Raw genomic sequence first — 15,833 nt, forward strand, 5'->3', positions numbered from 1 at the left:
TGTGCGCTTTTTGCCCTGCCTGCTTTACACCTGCAACATACATTGGGGAAAAAATCCCCATGGCCTGCTGTGGGTTTTTCAAAGGGAAACACATAGGGAAGTTTCCCTTTAAAACTGGCTTGCAGGTATGTGCCACTTGAAACCTGGGTTAAAATAGTTTTCCAAAAAACTGTGTTTAGAAGAAGACTGAGATTATAAATGTTTTAAAAATTAGATGTTCTCTGGGATTTCATTTTATATGAGATTCAGCTATGCCTCTAAGCCAAAGAGAAACATGTTGATTAGAGTCTGAAGAGATCAAAGGAACCAGTGTCCTCCTACACCTGAGGGCCTAATAAGCGAAGGCTGTAGGTTAATAAATACTGGACTTTCACAGATGAGTCACGGATTTGGGTATGTAATATATTGTGTAGAATGTAACGATGATAAAGAGGCCCTATCTGAATGCGTCACAGACCCAGGTAGAGAAACTGCAAGTAGAGTCAATGGGTGTTGAGCGGTGAGGTGCTTTCTAAAGAGTCTATCATTGGGTAATGTCTTTCTGTGAATATATTCAAATTACCCAACTCACTGAAAAAAAAAATAAATACAAAAGATTTTCTGTTGATAACATTTGATTTAAGACAACACACAATACTGTTGACATCGCTACCTTTGAGGCAGTCATATCCTCTGTAAATTAGAGCAAATAATCCTTCCCAACCCAATCAGACCATTGCGCAACCTTGCTCTGGTGCTTCAGAGATGAGTTGTTACCATCTATAACCATGCCAACATTACATGTTTCTCCCCATGCCCTTCCAATGGCAAAAGACGATACATAAAAACGATAATATTTTATTTTTATTTTTATTTTTTTTAGAAAAAAGGATTCAAAATGATTGTGATCACATTTCCATTTGCGTTTAGCAAAGTGAATACTGCAAGCTCAGTTCTTGAGTAAGACTTAGAGTAAACTTTTTCTTTAAACAAATTTCAACAGCTATGTTCCCGTGCTGCACTGGTGTGGCAGCATGCCAACAACAAACCATCCACACCTTGCTAGAGTACAATCCAAAACATGTCCCGCTACAAAACACATCCCACTGCCAAGGCCCGAAGAAGCCAGTAAGAGGTGGAGTCCTGTCTTCTGACCAACAGCTTTACCAGGTATCACAGAAGTCAGGAAGTCCTATGGAGGAAGGTCTGGATCCTTAGTAATGCTATTGTATTAAATAGAAAAGAAGTTACCAGCCTTAGTAAAATCAGTAGTGCCCCGCAAATGAGAGTTAAGCATTGGCTGCATATCCGGACAAAGTAGTAGTGAAACGTAGCAACAACGTTGACACAGTCGTAGTGCACAGGTCCAGAAAGATCGTTAGCAACGCTTCTGCCAGCTCAGTAAGAAACACAGGAGGGTGATGTAGTACATAAAATGGAAATGGTCCCCCTTTATTAAGTACTGTCTAGTAGCTGAATATCTCCAAAAGCTCTTCACCGGGTTGTCATTTTATTTACACAGTAATATCTTGTAGAATCGGTAGCACTATGTAATATCTTCTTCCTCTGAACAGTAATCACGACCCTGAAAAAAGAGCCAAAAATAAGAATACAGAATCAAACCATCACACAGTGCCTACTGCATCAAATTCTAGGCATATTCTGCCTGATATCAAGACGATTTAGCCCGCTGACCAGTTAATCGCTTGGTTGGGGCTAGCCTCTAATATACAGTGGCACGTAACCGGTTAAGTGCCGCTGAATATCTCAGTTAGTGCCAAAAACGAAGCTGGCTATCTTAGGGGTGGAATCAGCACTTAGCAGCCTGGGTTAGCGTGTAAATGTTTGTCTTATCTTTATGTGGTAACTCATGACTGCTTATGGGGCCCTTTTACTAAGCCATGTAGGTGCCTACGCATGCCCAATGCACTTCAATTTGGAGTTACCGCCCAGCTACCACGTGGCCCGGGTGTTTATTTCATTTTTTATGAACGTTCATTACGTGTGCCGGAAAGTAATTTTTATTTTCCTGCGCATGACGGAAACCGGACAGTAATCATCATTCTACATGCGTAGATGATTACCGCATGGTTACCGCGTGAGACCTCACCGCTAAGTCAATGGGTGGAGGTAAAGTCTCAGACCCCCAAATTAATGCGTGCCAATTTTTATTTTGCCGCATGTCCATTTAATGCAAAAAAATTTTTTAAAGGGCCTTTTTTACAGGCACGCTGAAAAATGGATACACGCCTACACTAGCGCAGCCCATTTTTCAGCACAGTAGTAAAAGGACCCCTCAGTGATGAATGTCGACTTAAGCAGTTATGTGTTAGCCAGCTTAAAATAACCGGGTGTTCAAAGCTGATGCCCGCATAGGTCCCAGTTTTGAATACTCGGTAATAACGCCGCCAGCGGCGAACAACGGCTGAATATTGACCCCCATTGTTTTTCCATCTCTTTAGCTGTGCTGCTTCTTGGACACATCAGATGCTGAAGTACACAGTCCAACTTCTACTGCTGCCCAGTGGGTGGAATTCAAACATCTGACTGCTACAGTTAAAAAGACATTAATCATATCCCTCTACAGTTTAAACAGCTACAAAGAGCACTGAAATAAGCTCACAAGTAGAAAAGGATCAGTTCCATCAGTGATGGGATAAAGAGAGATGCAGATCACCTCTTCCACACAATCAAAGGCAGCCAAGCCACTGCAGGTTAACATTATAAACATTACTCGGGCTTCATCAGAAAATAAAACATACTTACTGTATAATGCGTTAGTGTGCTCACAGGAAATCACCCAACGCAGATTATTTATTTATTCTTCATAAATACACTCAAAGTGAATAGCTTTAACTTTATTTTTTTAGGAGGGGGAAGGGTTTTAAGAAGTAGTTCTTGGCGGATCTAAGAAATTTTTTTGGACCACAAGCAGGTGAATTTTCGAAAGAGAAGGGCGCCCATCTTCCGACACAAATCGGGAGATGGGCGTCCTTCTCTCAGGGTCGCCCAAACTGGCATAATCGAAAGCCGATTTTGGGCGTCCTCAACTGCTTTCCGTCATGGGGACGACCAAAGTTCACGGGGGTGTGTCGGCACCTTACCGAAGGCAGGACTGGGGCGTGATTAAGAGATGGGCGTCCTCGGCCGATAATGGAAAAAAGAAGGGCATCCCTGTCGAGCATTTGGCCGACTTTACTTGGTCCATTTTTTTTCACGATCAAGCCTCGAAAACGTGCCTGAACTAACCAGATGACCACCGGAGGGATTCGGGGATGACCTCCCCTTACTCCCCCAGTGGTCACCAACCCCTTCCCACCCAAAAAAAAAAAAATGTAAACATTTTTTGCCAGCCTCTATGCCAGCCTCAGATGTCATACCCAGCTCCATCACAGCAGTATGCAGGTCCCTGGAGCAGTTTTTAGTGAGTGTAGTGTACTTCAGGCAGGTGGACCCAGGCCCATCCCCCCCCCCCCCCCCACTTCTTACACTTGTGGTGGTAAATGTTTAGCCCTCCAAACCCCCCCCAAAACCCACTGTACTCACATGTAGGTGCCCCCCTTCACCCATAAGGGCTATGGTAGTGGTGTACAGTTGTGGGGAGTGGGTTTTGGGGGGCTCAGCACACAAGGGAAGGGAGCTATGGACTTGGGAGCAATTTGTGAAGTCCACTGCAGTGCCACCAAGGGTGCCCGGTTGGTGTCCTGGCATGTCAGGGGGACCAGTGCCCTACGAATTCTGGCTCCTCCCATGACCAAATGCCTTGGATTTGGTCGTTTTTGAGATGGGCATCCTCGGTTTCCATTATCGGTGAAAACTGAGGTCGCCCATCTCTAAGATCGGCGATCTCAACATTTAGGTTGACCATCTCTAAGGTCGACCTAAATGCTGAGATTTGGGCGTCCCTGACCATATTATCGAAACGAAAGATGGACGCCCATCTTGTTTCGATAATACGGTCGGGGCCGCCCCTTCACGGCGCTGTCCTTACAGATGGGCGCCCTTAGAGATGGTCGTCCCCATTCGAAAATGCCCCTCAAGGTGTTTTATTTATTTATTTGGTACACTTGTATCCCACATTTTCCCAGCTTGTGCGGGCTCAATGTGGCTAACAAAGTTACAAGAGAATTACATAATACAGCAGGATATAATAGTTATTTAAAATGATCACACAATAAACAGCCAGGTCAGAATCTGAAACTACATTTTATAAAACACTGATAACCATTGTAAACTCTAGAATGATGGTGTAATAATATATTCTCTATAGGTCAGTCTTGTTACTGCTCCTCCTAAAGACATTCTGAATAATTTGAAATCTGTGTAAATTTTTTCCTGTGCAACCTGGATATACACTGTTATACTAATCGATCTTTGATAAAACAACTGAATGCACAACATTGCGTCTCTAAAACTGGGTTAAGTTATTTAATTAAACTCAAACAGTACTGAAAAGATTTAATTACAGATTAAATCTGATTCCACTAAAATTTCTAAAATATATGAATACAGTCCTTAAACTAATAACCCACCATGCCACTTGGTGGAAGGCTGAGATAATGTTAGTGAGGCTGTCTACACTCATAACTCTTTCTATTTAGAGATGTTTCGTTTCAACTTGCTAGTTCTTTTCCACGCAAATGCTTGAGTCGAGTAATCATTTAATCTTATTACAGTCTGATCTGTTTCTTTACCACAGGTACACAGCTGATCTTAGACATACATTAAAAAGCTGATTTTTAACATTCTGAATACTTTGCTAGTGGTAGCGTATACTCATGAAACAGGATGAGGGAAAACCATCCCTGACAGGGGTTTGTGGAATGCAGAGTAAAAACAGCCACTATCACTTGCTGTGAACAATCCCTCCAAGAAAGCTGCAAACTGCTTTCCTCAAATATCAACAGAAAATCAGCTATACTGAATGTGTGATTTCATAATTTCATGAAAAGCTACGGTGAGGTTCTTCTGGTAGACTCGACACCCCTTTTCAATTCCATATATAAAAAAATCCAAGGACAGCAGTAATGTGATTTCTGCATTGTGATTCTTAAGGAAGCCGAACTGTGAAAGATCTAAGATTTCATTTACCTCCAGAGAGTTGGGAAACCCCTGCTTTTATCAATTATCTCTGATAAAAATGGATTATAAGATACTGGCTTACAGTTTGCATTGTATCTTTTCTTGATCCAGGGAATTCTTATTTTTAATAAGTGATGTAGCTATGGCTTTTTAAAGACCATTTTGAAAGCAACCCGCCCACAATGAAGCATTAACCACCACTTCCAAGGAAGCTGCCAATTCAACTCTGGCTTGTTTTAAAAGCCAGGAAGGTTTGTATGTTGACCACTGTAGCATCCATTCTATCTTCTACATTTACCTCTCAGTCGAGACAGGAGATCGGACAAAATCAGAGGATACAAATTAGGAATGGGTCAGTGTGACTAGCTAATTCTCCAATTACAGATTTTGATGACAAACCAACATAGACTTGGAGAGACTCAAAAATTGGTTGAAAAGATTCTACATTTACCTGGCTCTCATAAGTCAAATGTTCTCTGAGTGGAGCTAGCACTAGCATATAATATTGTACATTTTATATTGGCAGTTTACATATTATATACAGGTGCTTATTTTGTACCCAGAGCAATGGAGGGTTAAGTGACTTGACCAGAGTCACAAGAAGCTGCAGTGGGAATCGACCCAGTTTCTTTGGTTCTCAGACCACCGAACTAACTATTAAGCTACTCTTCCACTCCTTATGGGGATAATTATATAAGCCTTAATTAAGTGCTGCCGAAACATATCACACACTTTTATGTGGTATATATGTAAGCGTTCCTGGGGGCAGAATTTGTGCAGAGCTGGGATGGAGTTACAAAATAACTGCATATGTTATAAAACACAAACGTCCCCTCAGAAACTTAGGCATAACAGTTACACCGAACTGTGGGAGTTTCTAGGGAGAAAATTTTTATAAAGGAAAGGATAACAGGATGGGACTTGATATACCGTATTTCAGTGGTTACACTCAAAGAGGTTTAAATATTATATACAGGTACTTATTTGTACCTGGGGCAATGGAGAGTTAAGTGACTTGACTAGAGTCACAAGGAGCTGTAGTGGGACATGAACCTAGTTCTCCAGTATCAAAGCCCCCTACACTGACCATTAGGTCGCTCCTACACTCCTCAAGTGGAACATAAGTGCATTCGTTCACTGTATAAAATAAGCACAACCCCCCTTCTGTAACAGGGCACCAAATGTGCCCTTAAATTTACAGAATACCAGCACTTAGGTGGGCAAATGTACACTTAGGTGCATAAGCTTGCCAGGTGCCCTTGGCCTGGATTGGCTGCTGTGGTGGACAGGATGCTGGGCTCGATGGACCCTTGGTCTTTTCCCAGTGTGGCATTACTTATGTACTTATTAAGTAAACAAACAAGCCGTGTGCTCAGTGGTATTCCATCAAATATGCGCCTAAGTGTATTAGCACATAAATGCAAGGGGGTGTTCACTGGGGAGGAGCATGGTGGGGCCCAAATTTACAGAATATTGTCAGTTACATGCTAAGACCTGGCATTGGACACACCGTAGGTGCGTTGCTACGCATTTCTACTAGTGTTCTAGAAACAGAGATTATGCACGTAATCGCCATTACAGAATAGACACACAACCTGCTTGCTTCTGGTACCTGGCTCTGGCCAGTTCTAGCACTGCGCCCAACATGCGCACCTGCGTGTCCTTCCCTTCCTATGTACTAGGGATGTAAATTCGTTAGTGCCTATTTAGTTCATTAGCATGCCTTGAAACAATGTAGTACATAGCACAGGCGGCTCAAGGCAATCTGCTGCCTTCTGTCCACTCAAATTTCACCTTCTTTCTCATCCTTCATTTCTTTTTTTTTTTTTTACATATCAACTTCTCCCAATTCCAGCCTTGCTCCTTCCCCAGCCTCCTATTCCCATCTATCATCTACTCTCCATTACTATATTTCTTATCTCTGTTCTCACTATCCTCCTCTCACTCATCTCATTGACCACCCCTTCCCCACATGGCCTCTCCCATATAGTTCCACCATTTCAAGCATCTCCCTTCCTTCTCTCTCCCTCCATCCTTGTATCCCAGTATTTGCTCTTCTTTCCTCTACTTCCTCCCCCTCCCCATCCTTTCCACCTCCAGTATCTCTTTGTCCTATCAGTCTTCCCCCTCCTTCCCTCTCCCCCATGGTCCAGCATCTCTATCGCTTTCCTGCTGTCCTTCCCTCCCCCTCATGGTCCACCATCTCTTTCTCTCTTCCCTCCCTGGCTCTCCCTGTGGTCTACCATCTCTTCCCTGCCTCCCACTGTCCAGCATCTCTCCCCCCTTTGCCCCTTTGTCTACCCCTCCCTCTCTCTCCCCTACTCCTCCACCACTGGGTCTAACATCTCTCCATCTCTCTCCTCTACCCACGGATCTAACATCTCTCTTTCCTTTGCTCCTAGGCTCAACATCTCCCTCTCTGTTCTCTCCTTCCCCTTTCTTTGGGGTCATCATTTCTTTTTCTCCTTCACTCCCATTGACCTGCATCTCTCTCTCCTGTGCTCTTGGATCTGAAATCTCCCCCTCTCTCCGGACCCCCATTCCCCTCCCCAGTCTACCTTAGAACTTGTACTGTACTCTAGAGGTCACCAGCACAGCAGTGATTCACATCAGCTGCCAGAACCAGCCCTGCAGGTTTCCCTCTGTGCATCCTATCCTTGCTGATGTTACTTCCTGTTTCCCCACTTGCCCGGGATCCACTGCGCTGGGCAAGGCTCCACCATTTTGAAGATGACAATGCCAAAGGCAGGTGCAAGTTGACATTGCTCCTGCCTCGGGGGAGGGGGGCACAGTCTTACAGGATGGCAATAAACACCAGAAGATTTGTTGTTGATTTTTTTTTTAAATTCAAGTTGAATCGGGTGGGATGGGAGGGTGTGCCACTAGAAACTAGGGCTTTTTTTTAAACTGGGAGTGGGGAGGGAGGGTTGGTTGCCACGAAACACCTGGGAATTTTTTTAAACAGCTGGGATGAGCAGTCAGGGCCAGGTTCTTTTGTGTTTTAATGTTGGGGAACTAGGGGTTAGCAGCAGGCTCGATTGGAGGGGGGGGGGGGGGCGGGGTTTTTTTCTTTTTTTATGTCACCCTTCCTGTCAATGTGTGAGCCAATCACCGCTCATGCATTGACAGGAAGAATGATATTTTTGCCTTGAGCTGTGAATCACTGCCATGTTAATTTGCATGCTCACTGCATATAGCGTGCCAGCGGAATTAATTTTGCTTGCTCAGCCGGCCCCTACAGTGAACCTTTCTGCATCAGCCCCAATGAATGTGACAATTTTTTCCTTTTCACATATGTACTGACTGTAATCCACTTTGATACACCATGAAGGGCGGAAGGGCAGTATAATAAATTATAAAGAAACAACCTCTGTAACACACACATTTGAGAGAGGCGAATCTTAGTCAGTTCAGTTATGCCTCTGAAAATTCCCCATCTTAAGAGCTGTAAGCGTAAGGCTAAAGCATTTGATATATTTTTGGGGAGCAAAACCTGTCCATGTTAAGTTTTCCTAACTCTGCTTGTCATCTGCTTGTGTTCTAACTGTACTTTTCATGTGCATGTGTCAGGGTGAGCTTAATGTGCCTTTCTGAGTAAGGGCCAGCCCAATGGTGCCCAATTTACTAAGATCCAGAATAGTGGGTGTAGCCAAGAGGCACCTTAGAAATAAAATAATTAGGAAGAAAAATGGTAAGCTATGGTTCTGTTTGCAACATAACTAAATTATCTAAAAAGATGTCTCATCCGCACTGCTGCATTCCTGCCCTGACCTTATTCCTGTCATGCAAGAGACAAGTCAATTTGCTGCTCAGCCTCAACGTCTATGGTAAGAAATCAGTGCTGCTGGTTTGTCAGTATCCAGGACATGAATCAGCAGACCGAAGCCACGACAGCCTAATGAGTCCTTTTGCCTGCACAGTTCCAGAAAGAGCAAAGCTTGTTTGCACACACATAAGCATGTACACAGACACAAATGTACATGTGTGTGATCCTCCTCCCCTCATACATAACTTTATTCAGCAGTATAAGCACTAAACTGCAGGAAAAAGGCCTGCCAGAAAGCGTTCTCTTCGCAGCGGAAATGAAAGGTTTGACATTCTTGCCAAAAGGAATCTGCCTGGAGTTTTAAAACCGTTGAGCCGCACCACTCTGCAAAGCTGGTGGTAAACTGTGAATGAGATGAGGGACAGGAAAGTCTGACACTCACAGAATGTTCTAGTGCCCAACTGACTCCTAACAGTTTGTTAAAAGATTGAAATGGGTGTGGTGGGCTTACACTCCCCCAGCCCTCTCACCACCCCCCTCCCCCCCCCCCCCCCCCCCCCCCCCCCGTTCACAACTCTCTCTATTTACCCTCAAAGACAGTGATGACAACAGATATAGTAAAAATGGAAACCAACCTCATAGGTCAACAGAGGTTTTGCAACATGACAGTATTGGTCTTGGTAAAAATCTAAGCCTTCAGCACAAAACAAAATCAGACAGTACTAATATATTACCCAACAGCAAGTTCTTATACTAGTGAGACTCCCAGTAGAAATGGCATTCATCAATTAACCCACACAAAGGATACCAACATAAAATAACCAAGCCCCCATCTCCATTCTCAATACTCATACTGCTGTGACAGCAATCCAATAAAAACCACATCAGAATAAGAGGTGTGCTACCGTTAACTGGAACAACCCAGCTAAAGCGGGTCCTTATGGGGATATGAACAGCAATTTAAACTATTCTAATCTCCATTGGAGCAGACCAATCTGTGCACCAATGTAAGGAACAGTCAGGGCCGCCGGGAGGGGGGGGGGGGGGGCAAAATTCCCTGGGCTCGGGCCTTCAAGGGGGCCCGGCGCCAGGATCGATCTCTCTCTCCTGCTCCTGATGGGACCAAGGTGATTGAGTCCTGACAGGAGCAGGAGAGAGAAAACTCTGGCGCCAGGCCCCCCTTGCATTGCCTGCCAAGCAGCTGCTGAGCCCTTAGGCTGCGCATGCTCGGATTTGAAACCGAGCATGTGTGATGTAAGAGAGAAGCAGCAGCAGGGGAAGGAAATGTGGCAGAGGAAAGAGCAGCACTGGAGAAAGATCTATTCTGCTGGAAGGGCCTCAGGATTCCCGCCAGCCAAGGTATTTGCAGTTCCAGTGGGGGTGGGGGTGGGGACAGCAGCGGCGATCCAGGGATGGGGGGCGGGCCCAGCTTAGTCTCTAGGCAGCCCTGGGAACAGTCATTCTCATATTTCATCCTTCAGCGTCAAAATGTAACATGGTCACCCAGCAGACCTAGAATAGGACTAATGGCCTGCTAGGTGCATGCAAAATTTAACCAGATGCAACCAATGTACCTCAGCAGTAACCCAGACACAACAATACATTTCAACACCTCATCAAGAGTGTGTATGGAGAGGACATCAGGACACAGCAGAGTCAAACTTTAGTCTCCTGTCCACTGGATCAAGCCAATTGTGGGAAGAGAAGACAGCTGGTGCTACAGTTGGAAGCGCTGTCAGCTCATGGAGCTGTGCTGAGAGCTAGTCTCAAAGTAGCCTTCCCACCAGCCCTTCTAGCTAGTGAGGGATCTTGACATCTGGGGGAAGGGGCTGAGAAATCAAAATCAGGGGAAAACAGAGCACCATAAAAAGGGGTGTCTGGACTGATTCTTAGATATATTTTACTTATCTAGTGATGCTTAGATTAATAATCAGTTTAAACATCTTTTATTCTTCATACTCTCCCCGTTATGACTGTTCCTGCCCTTTTCATATTTAAGAGTTTTATAATGTTACACTGCCTTGACATCCATACCAAAAGGTGGTTTAGTAAATTGTACAAACTAAACTAGTTGACTGATTAAATGATGAAATCCGCTACTGTGGCTCATTCTTTTGTTTTGGGGCTCTGTTGTTTCTGTGTGAGCGCTCCTGTTTGACATTTGTTTTCTGTTGTTTTTATTTATTTTTTTAATGTGATTGTTTATTTAAGAGCTTGGAATACGATATGATTCTAATCTGGTGATGTGGCCTCTTACAAAACCATACTGCTTGGCTACTTGGCTTGGCTTAATAATAAAAGCTTTTACATTTTTCTTCCTCTCATTTCCAGAGGTTGCCCCCATGTCATCTGTTCGTCTCCTGCCACAGCTCTGGCTTCCTTGAAGCAAATTAATGCTGTATTGTCTCTTCATAAATATGATTGCTCTTGTTTGATCTATTCTTACTGTACACCGCCTTGAGTGAATTCCTTCAAAAAGGTGGTAAATAAATCCTAATAAATAAATAAAATAAATAAATGGTTTGGATTTGATCTTGTACAGGGCAGACAGCATGGATGTCACACAAGAAACTGGCCTGCAAGGGTAAAAGATGGCACACTGCCTAGCTATCACAAAAGGGGTACAAACTGATACACATTAAACAACCCAAGTCCAACCGAAAAACACAGAGAGGCCAGGTAATACACAAAGTCCAGACCTAATTCATCAGCATTACTTTCATGAGCTACCTTTTCAATTTTCTCATCCAGCATTCTGAAGAATTCCTGTTGGCTGTCCGAGATGTGAATGCTGAAAAACATAAAAAATAAATACATTTTTAGGGCACCATTTGAAAAGTTCAGCATAGCAGGTGTTACCTGTTTCTATAAACTCAAGAACATGTAAGAAATGCCTTTTCCTGGAACTAAAGCCCAGTAGTGAACTCCTATGGTGATGGGATGCCCGGCTGAATTTTTTGGTGGGGGCAGAGGTACCTTCATTGTAAATTTTAAAACGTTGATATTTAGCTGCATGATGTTCAGATAAAGATAAGTGGAGGACTTACCTGCTTACCATTATGCTGTAATTTCAGCTCCATTATATGTTTAAATAGGACCAATATGAGGTTGTAAACTTAAACACATACACTGCAGCTATTCATGCAGCCCAGTTTAAATAGATAAATTTAGCACCTTCCTATTGGCCTGGGGGAATTGGTTGCATGCATTAATGCTGTTGGAACAGAGACAAGCTCAATGTTCCCGTAAAAGGAGAACGATGTTCTTGGCCATATCGGATGCATATATTCAGTCTCTCCCGCACAGGGCCAGAAGTTTGATTTTGAATAAATTTTGAGCAGGGGTTGAATGCTTTTGTGGGGGAGATGTTCCGTACTGCACACGACAGAACGTCCCCCCCCCCATATTTTTTAATGAAGTCCTTGCAATGCAGCCGGAGGGGAGAAGAGCGTACCCCTTTGGTGGATATTATTATAAGGTTTACATATTTTTAAAGTTTTTTTTGGAATGTTATTAATGTTTTATTATTTAATAATTGTGATATGTTACCATAGGGGTAAGGGTGGGGGGAGATAAATGTTAAAAGCTTGATTTTTAGATTGTAAGCACTATCGAGCAGGGACTGTCTCTCTGTGTCAGGTGTTCAGCGCTGCGTGCGTCTTCTAGCGCTATACAAATGTTAATAATAATAATAATGACTGTTTATATGGTTATATTTTGGTTTTGTATGGTTCGATATTGGCATCTCTGTTTTTTTTTCATTATGGAATGTGTTTATTTGGAATGTCATCAATAAAAACTATTGAACCTAAATAGATACATTTAACCAGACAGCACCTGACCGATATTTTTATCTGGTTAAGTGTAAGCTGTGTCCTCAGAATACCTCTGAGTCCTCCCTCTATGCCCCAAATCTTTGGCTGGACATCCAAATTTTCAGCCCTAATAGCTTAGGGGGGAAGTTGTCAATGTGGGCAACCATTAAGATGTGTTATTTTAATGTTAACCCCACTTACTAGTAACTAGGTCTCATTGCACATTAGTGGTAAAATAATCCATCTTAATGGTAGCCTACATTTTTTTTTTATTTTATTTGTTGCATTTGTACCCCACATTTTCCCACCTATTTGCAGGCTCAATGTGGCTTACATAGTACCGTCAAAGGCGTTTGCCCAGTCGGTGGATAACAAATACAAAGTTGTATAGTGATCATATTACATTGATTACTACACCCCTTATTTGGTTAACTGCAAAGTTAAATGCATAAATATTGCCTTTAAGAATGTAACAATCTACCCTCCTGGCAGGGAAACATCAAGTGCGGACATACCCACACAAAAGCAGCCTTGTGTACAGAAACGTAAGAGCAAAAACTTGCAAAATCTGCCCCCGTCTTCAGCTAAGCATGCTCAGAGTTTGCAGCAGGTTTGAATATAAAACATTTTATCTGTCCTCATTACCTCCACAAATGTGGTTATGTGAAGGACTAAGCTGTCGCGGGACAGCAAATAGGTCGCTATTACCCAGGAGCATAGCTAGGTGGGGCCACTGGGGCATGGGCCCCCCACAGATTTAGCCCTGGTCCCCTCTACTTTCGACCCCCCCCCCCCCTCCCACACTGAGGTATGACTTTTCCCCCATATGCTTTATAATGGAGACAACTGAACATTTTAGTAGCCACCTTTTGAACTGATTGCATCCTGTGGATATCCTTTTGAAGGTATTCCAGAACTGTATAGAGGTCTCTTCAGAGACTATCACCTCCTTTTTCCTACTGGCCATTCCTCTCTGTCACAAAACACCTAGCCACCCACCTGGAGCTACCCCATGGCCACTCAGAGGGTCTATCCCCAGCACAGCTCAGGTCCGCCTGCACCTGCTGCTTGTGCTCTACATTAGCACCCTCCTCCCACCGACTGGATCTCAACCGCCTCTGGGCGAGTCTCCCGCTCTCAAATTATCCCCAGTGATTTCTAGGTAACTGGAGGCCACGCTCCCAGTGCCCCCACAGTTCCTAGAAAGCAATCGCAGACCCAATACACAAACCACCAGGATTCTTAATCAGTCCAGACAAGCAGGGGCACTAAACTGAAAATGTTTATTGTCTGAAAAATTAGAACAATGAACAGAAAAGGTGCAATCAGCAAAACAATAACAGGTAACTGAAATATGGATCAATTATAACACTATCTAAACATTTATATACTATCTAAATAGTACCTGGGAAGATCAGAACATATAGCTGCTCACAAGTTATCAATATAACTATTTACAGGGCCTCAGCAAAGACATCCCTCTCTCTTTTCTTTCTGACTAAGACTGGAGCAAAAGCCAGTATATTCTAGAGGAAATTGAGCTCCTGGGCCAATCAGAGCCCACAACAACACATTTCAAAAATAGCTGGCCACATCACTGCAGGTCTTTTTCTCTGTAACAGCTTTAAACATAAACAGGCACCATCTGCTGGCCAAACTAGAGAAATACACTTCAAGAATTAATTAAGGCAGTTTTACAGGCTTAAAAAACCCACTGCTTTGTCACACTCTCCCTATACATCCAAGCATCTTTCTGGCTTTTGCTATCACCTTGTCTGTTTGGCCACTTAATTAAGATCATCAGATACAATTACCTCTCAGTCCTGTTCATCTTTCATGCACAGAAGTACTTCACCTCCTATACTGTACCTCTCTCTCAGGTTTTTGTAGCCCAAATGCATGATCCTGCATTTTTTAGCATTAAATCTTAGCTGCCGATATCTGGGCCATTCTTCAAGCTTTGCTAGATCCCCCCTCATGCTATCCACCCCCTCAATCAGGGGTATCTACCCTATTACAGAGTTTGGTATCATCCACAAAGAGGCAAACCTTGCCAGACAACCCTTCTGAAATAACACTCACAAAGGATGTTAAAAAGAGCTGGACCAAGGACTGGAGTTGTTGGATGATGATGCCACTTGTGTGCTCCACACAATCATGTTTGTCAATACTTTCATAGTAAAATCTGCTGTCAGGAAACACTGCGTAATTTTATGCACAGCCCCAACAGAACTTCTCCACCTCCTTGAACTAGATAGACTGGGAACCCTGATTTAATAAATTATACTGGGAAATCATAACTGGAATTTCAGTATAAAATTAAACACACTCAAAGGAGTATAGAAACAACTTCTAATATGCTCCCTGACTCATCTGCTACTGTGGTTCAAATGTACAAAATTCAGTCTAAGTAAAACAGCATATGTAGGTTGTGAAATGGGAAAGAAAATTTACTCATAGAATTTACTCCAATACAGTATTTAAATTATAATTTTACTGCTTTCAGTAAAAGGGAGTCCCGCTGTGTGAGAAAGTAAAGTTATCTGAGCAAGAACATAGTCTTGGAGCTGTGTGGCCAAAGCACAAAATTTCATAAAATGAGAGTGGAGGCTTTTTTTTTTCCCAATCTTGCACCTCAGTGTAGACAGGCTGGCTTTGAAGATCTCTCCTCACTGCAGAGCTAATGGCACCTAATGACAGGAGCAAAGTGCCCACAAACCATCAAAATGTTATTTCCAGTGAAAGATTTCTCCTACTGAAAGAACACTCTCTACTGTTGTGAAAGGTATGCATGAAGGGATTCTATTTACGAGACTGGAAAGGTGGATGCCATGGAGCACACAAAATTTCCAAAGACACTCTCTACATTCAGCATAGATTTCCAAAATGTGTTTACGAATCTGAGAAATCAGGAAGCTCTGTTTGTGTATGTAAGATGTGAATATGACTTTTTTTGTGAGAGAAAAGAGGTTTGATTTTTTTTTTTACATGAGAGAGAGAAATTCTGGATGTCTCTGCATGTGTGTGTATTTGAATGTGAGTGTGACACAAAAAGGCAGAGGGTGTTTGAAAAAAGAATCATGAGACAGAAAGAGGGAGAGGGAGAGGTAAAGGTACAAGAACTGTAGGTAGGTCTTCGCGTGAGAAACTGGTTGTGTGTGAGGAAGACCTTGCGGGCAATGTCCATGTTG

At 43.1% G+C, this 15,833-nt stretch overlaps 1 protein-coding gene across 3 annotated transcripts in view; it reads right to left on the reverse strand.

Moving 5' to 3' along the window:
- Positions 1–845: 845 nt before the first annotated feature.
- Positions 846–15,833, reverse strand: part of C6H1orf21 (chromosome 6 C1orf21 homolog) — a 461,362-nt gene continuing 446,374 nt past the window's right edge. For all 3 annotated transcript variants that reach the window (XM_030206620.1, XM_030206618.1, XM_030206619.1), the window contains exons 5-6: positions 11,558–11,618; positions 846–1,564 (exon numbers count right to left, since the gene is read on the reverse strand). In XM_030206620.1, the coding sequence (XP_030062480.1) occupies positions 1,526–1,564; positions 11,558–11,618 (100 nt within the window). In that variant the 3' untranslated portion in view covers positions 846–1,525. The remainder of the gene's footprint in view (positions 1,565–11,557; positions 11,619–15,833) is intronic.

This window comes from Microcaecilia unicolor, chromosome 6 (genome assembly GCF_901765095.1).
Source record: "Microcaecilia unicolor chromosome 6, aMicUni1.1, whole genome shotgun sequence".
NCBI classification, from domain to species: domain Eukaryota; kingdom Metazoa; phylum Chordata; class Amphibia; order Gymnophiona; family Siphonopidae; genus Microcaecilia; species Microcaecilia unicolor.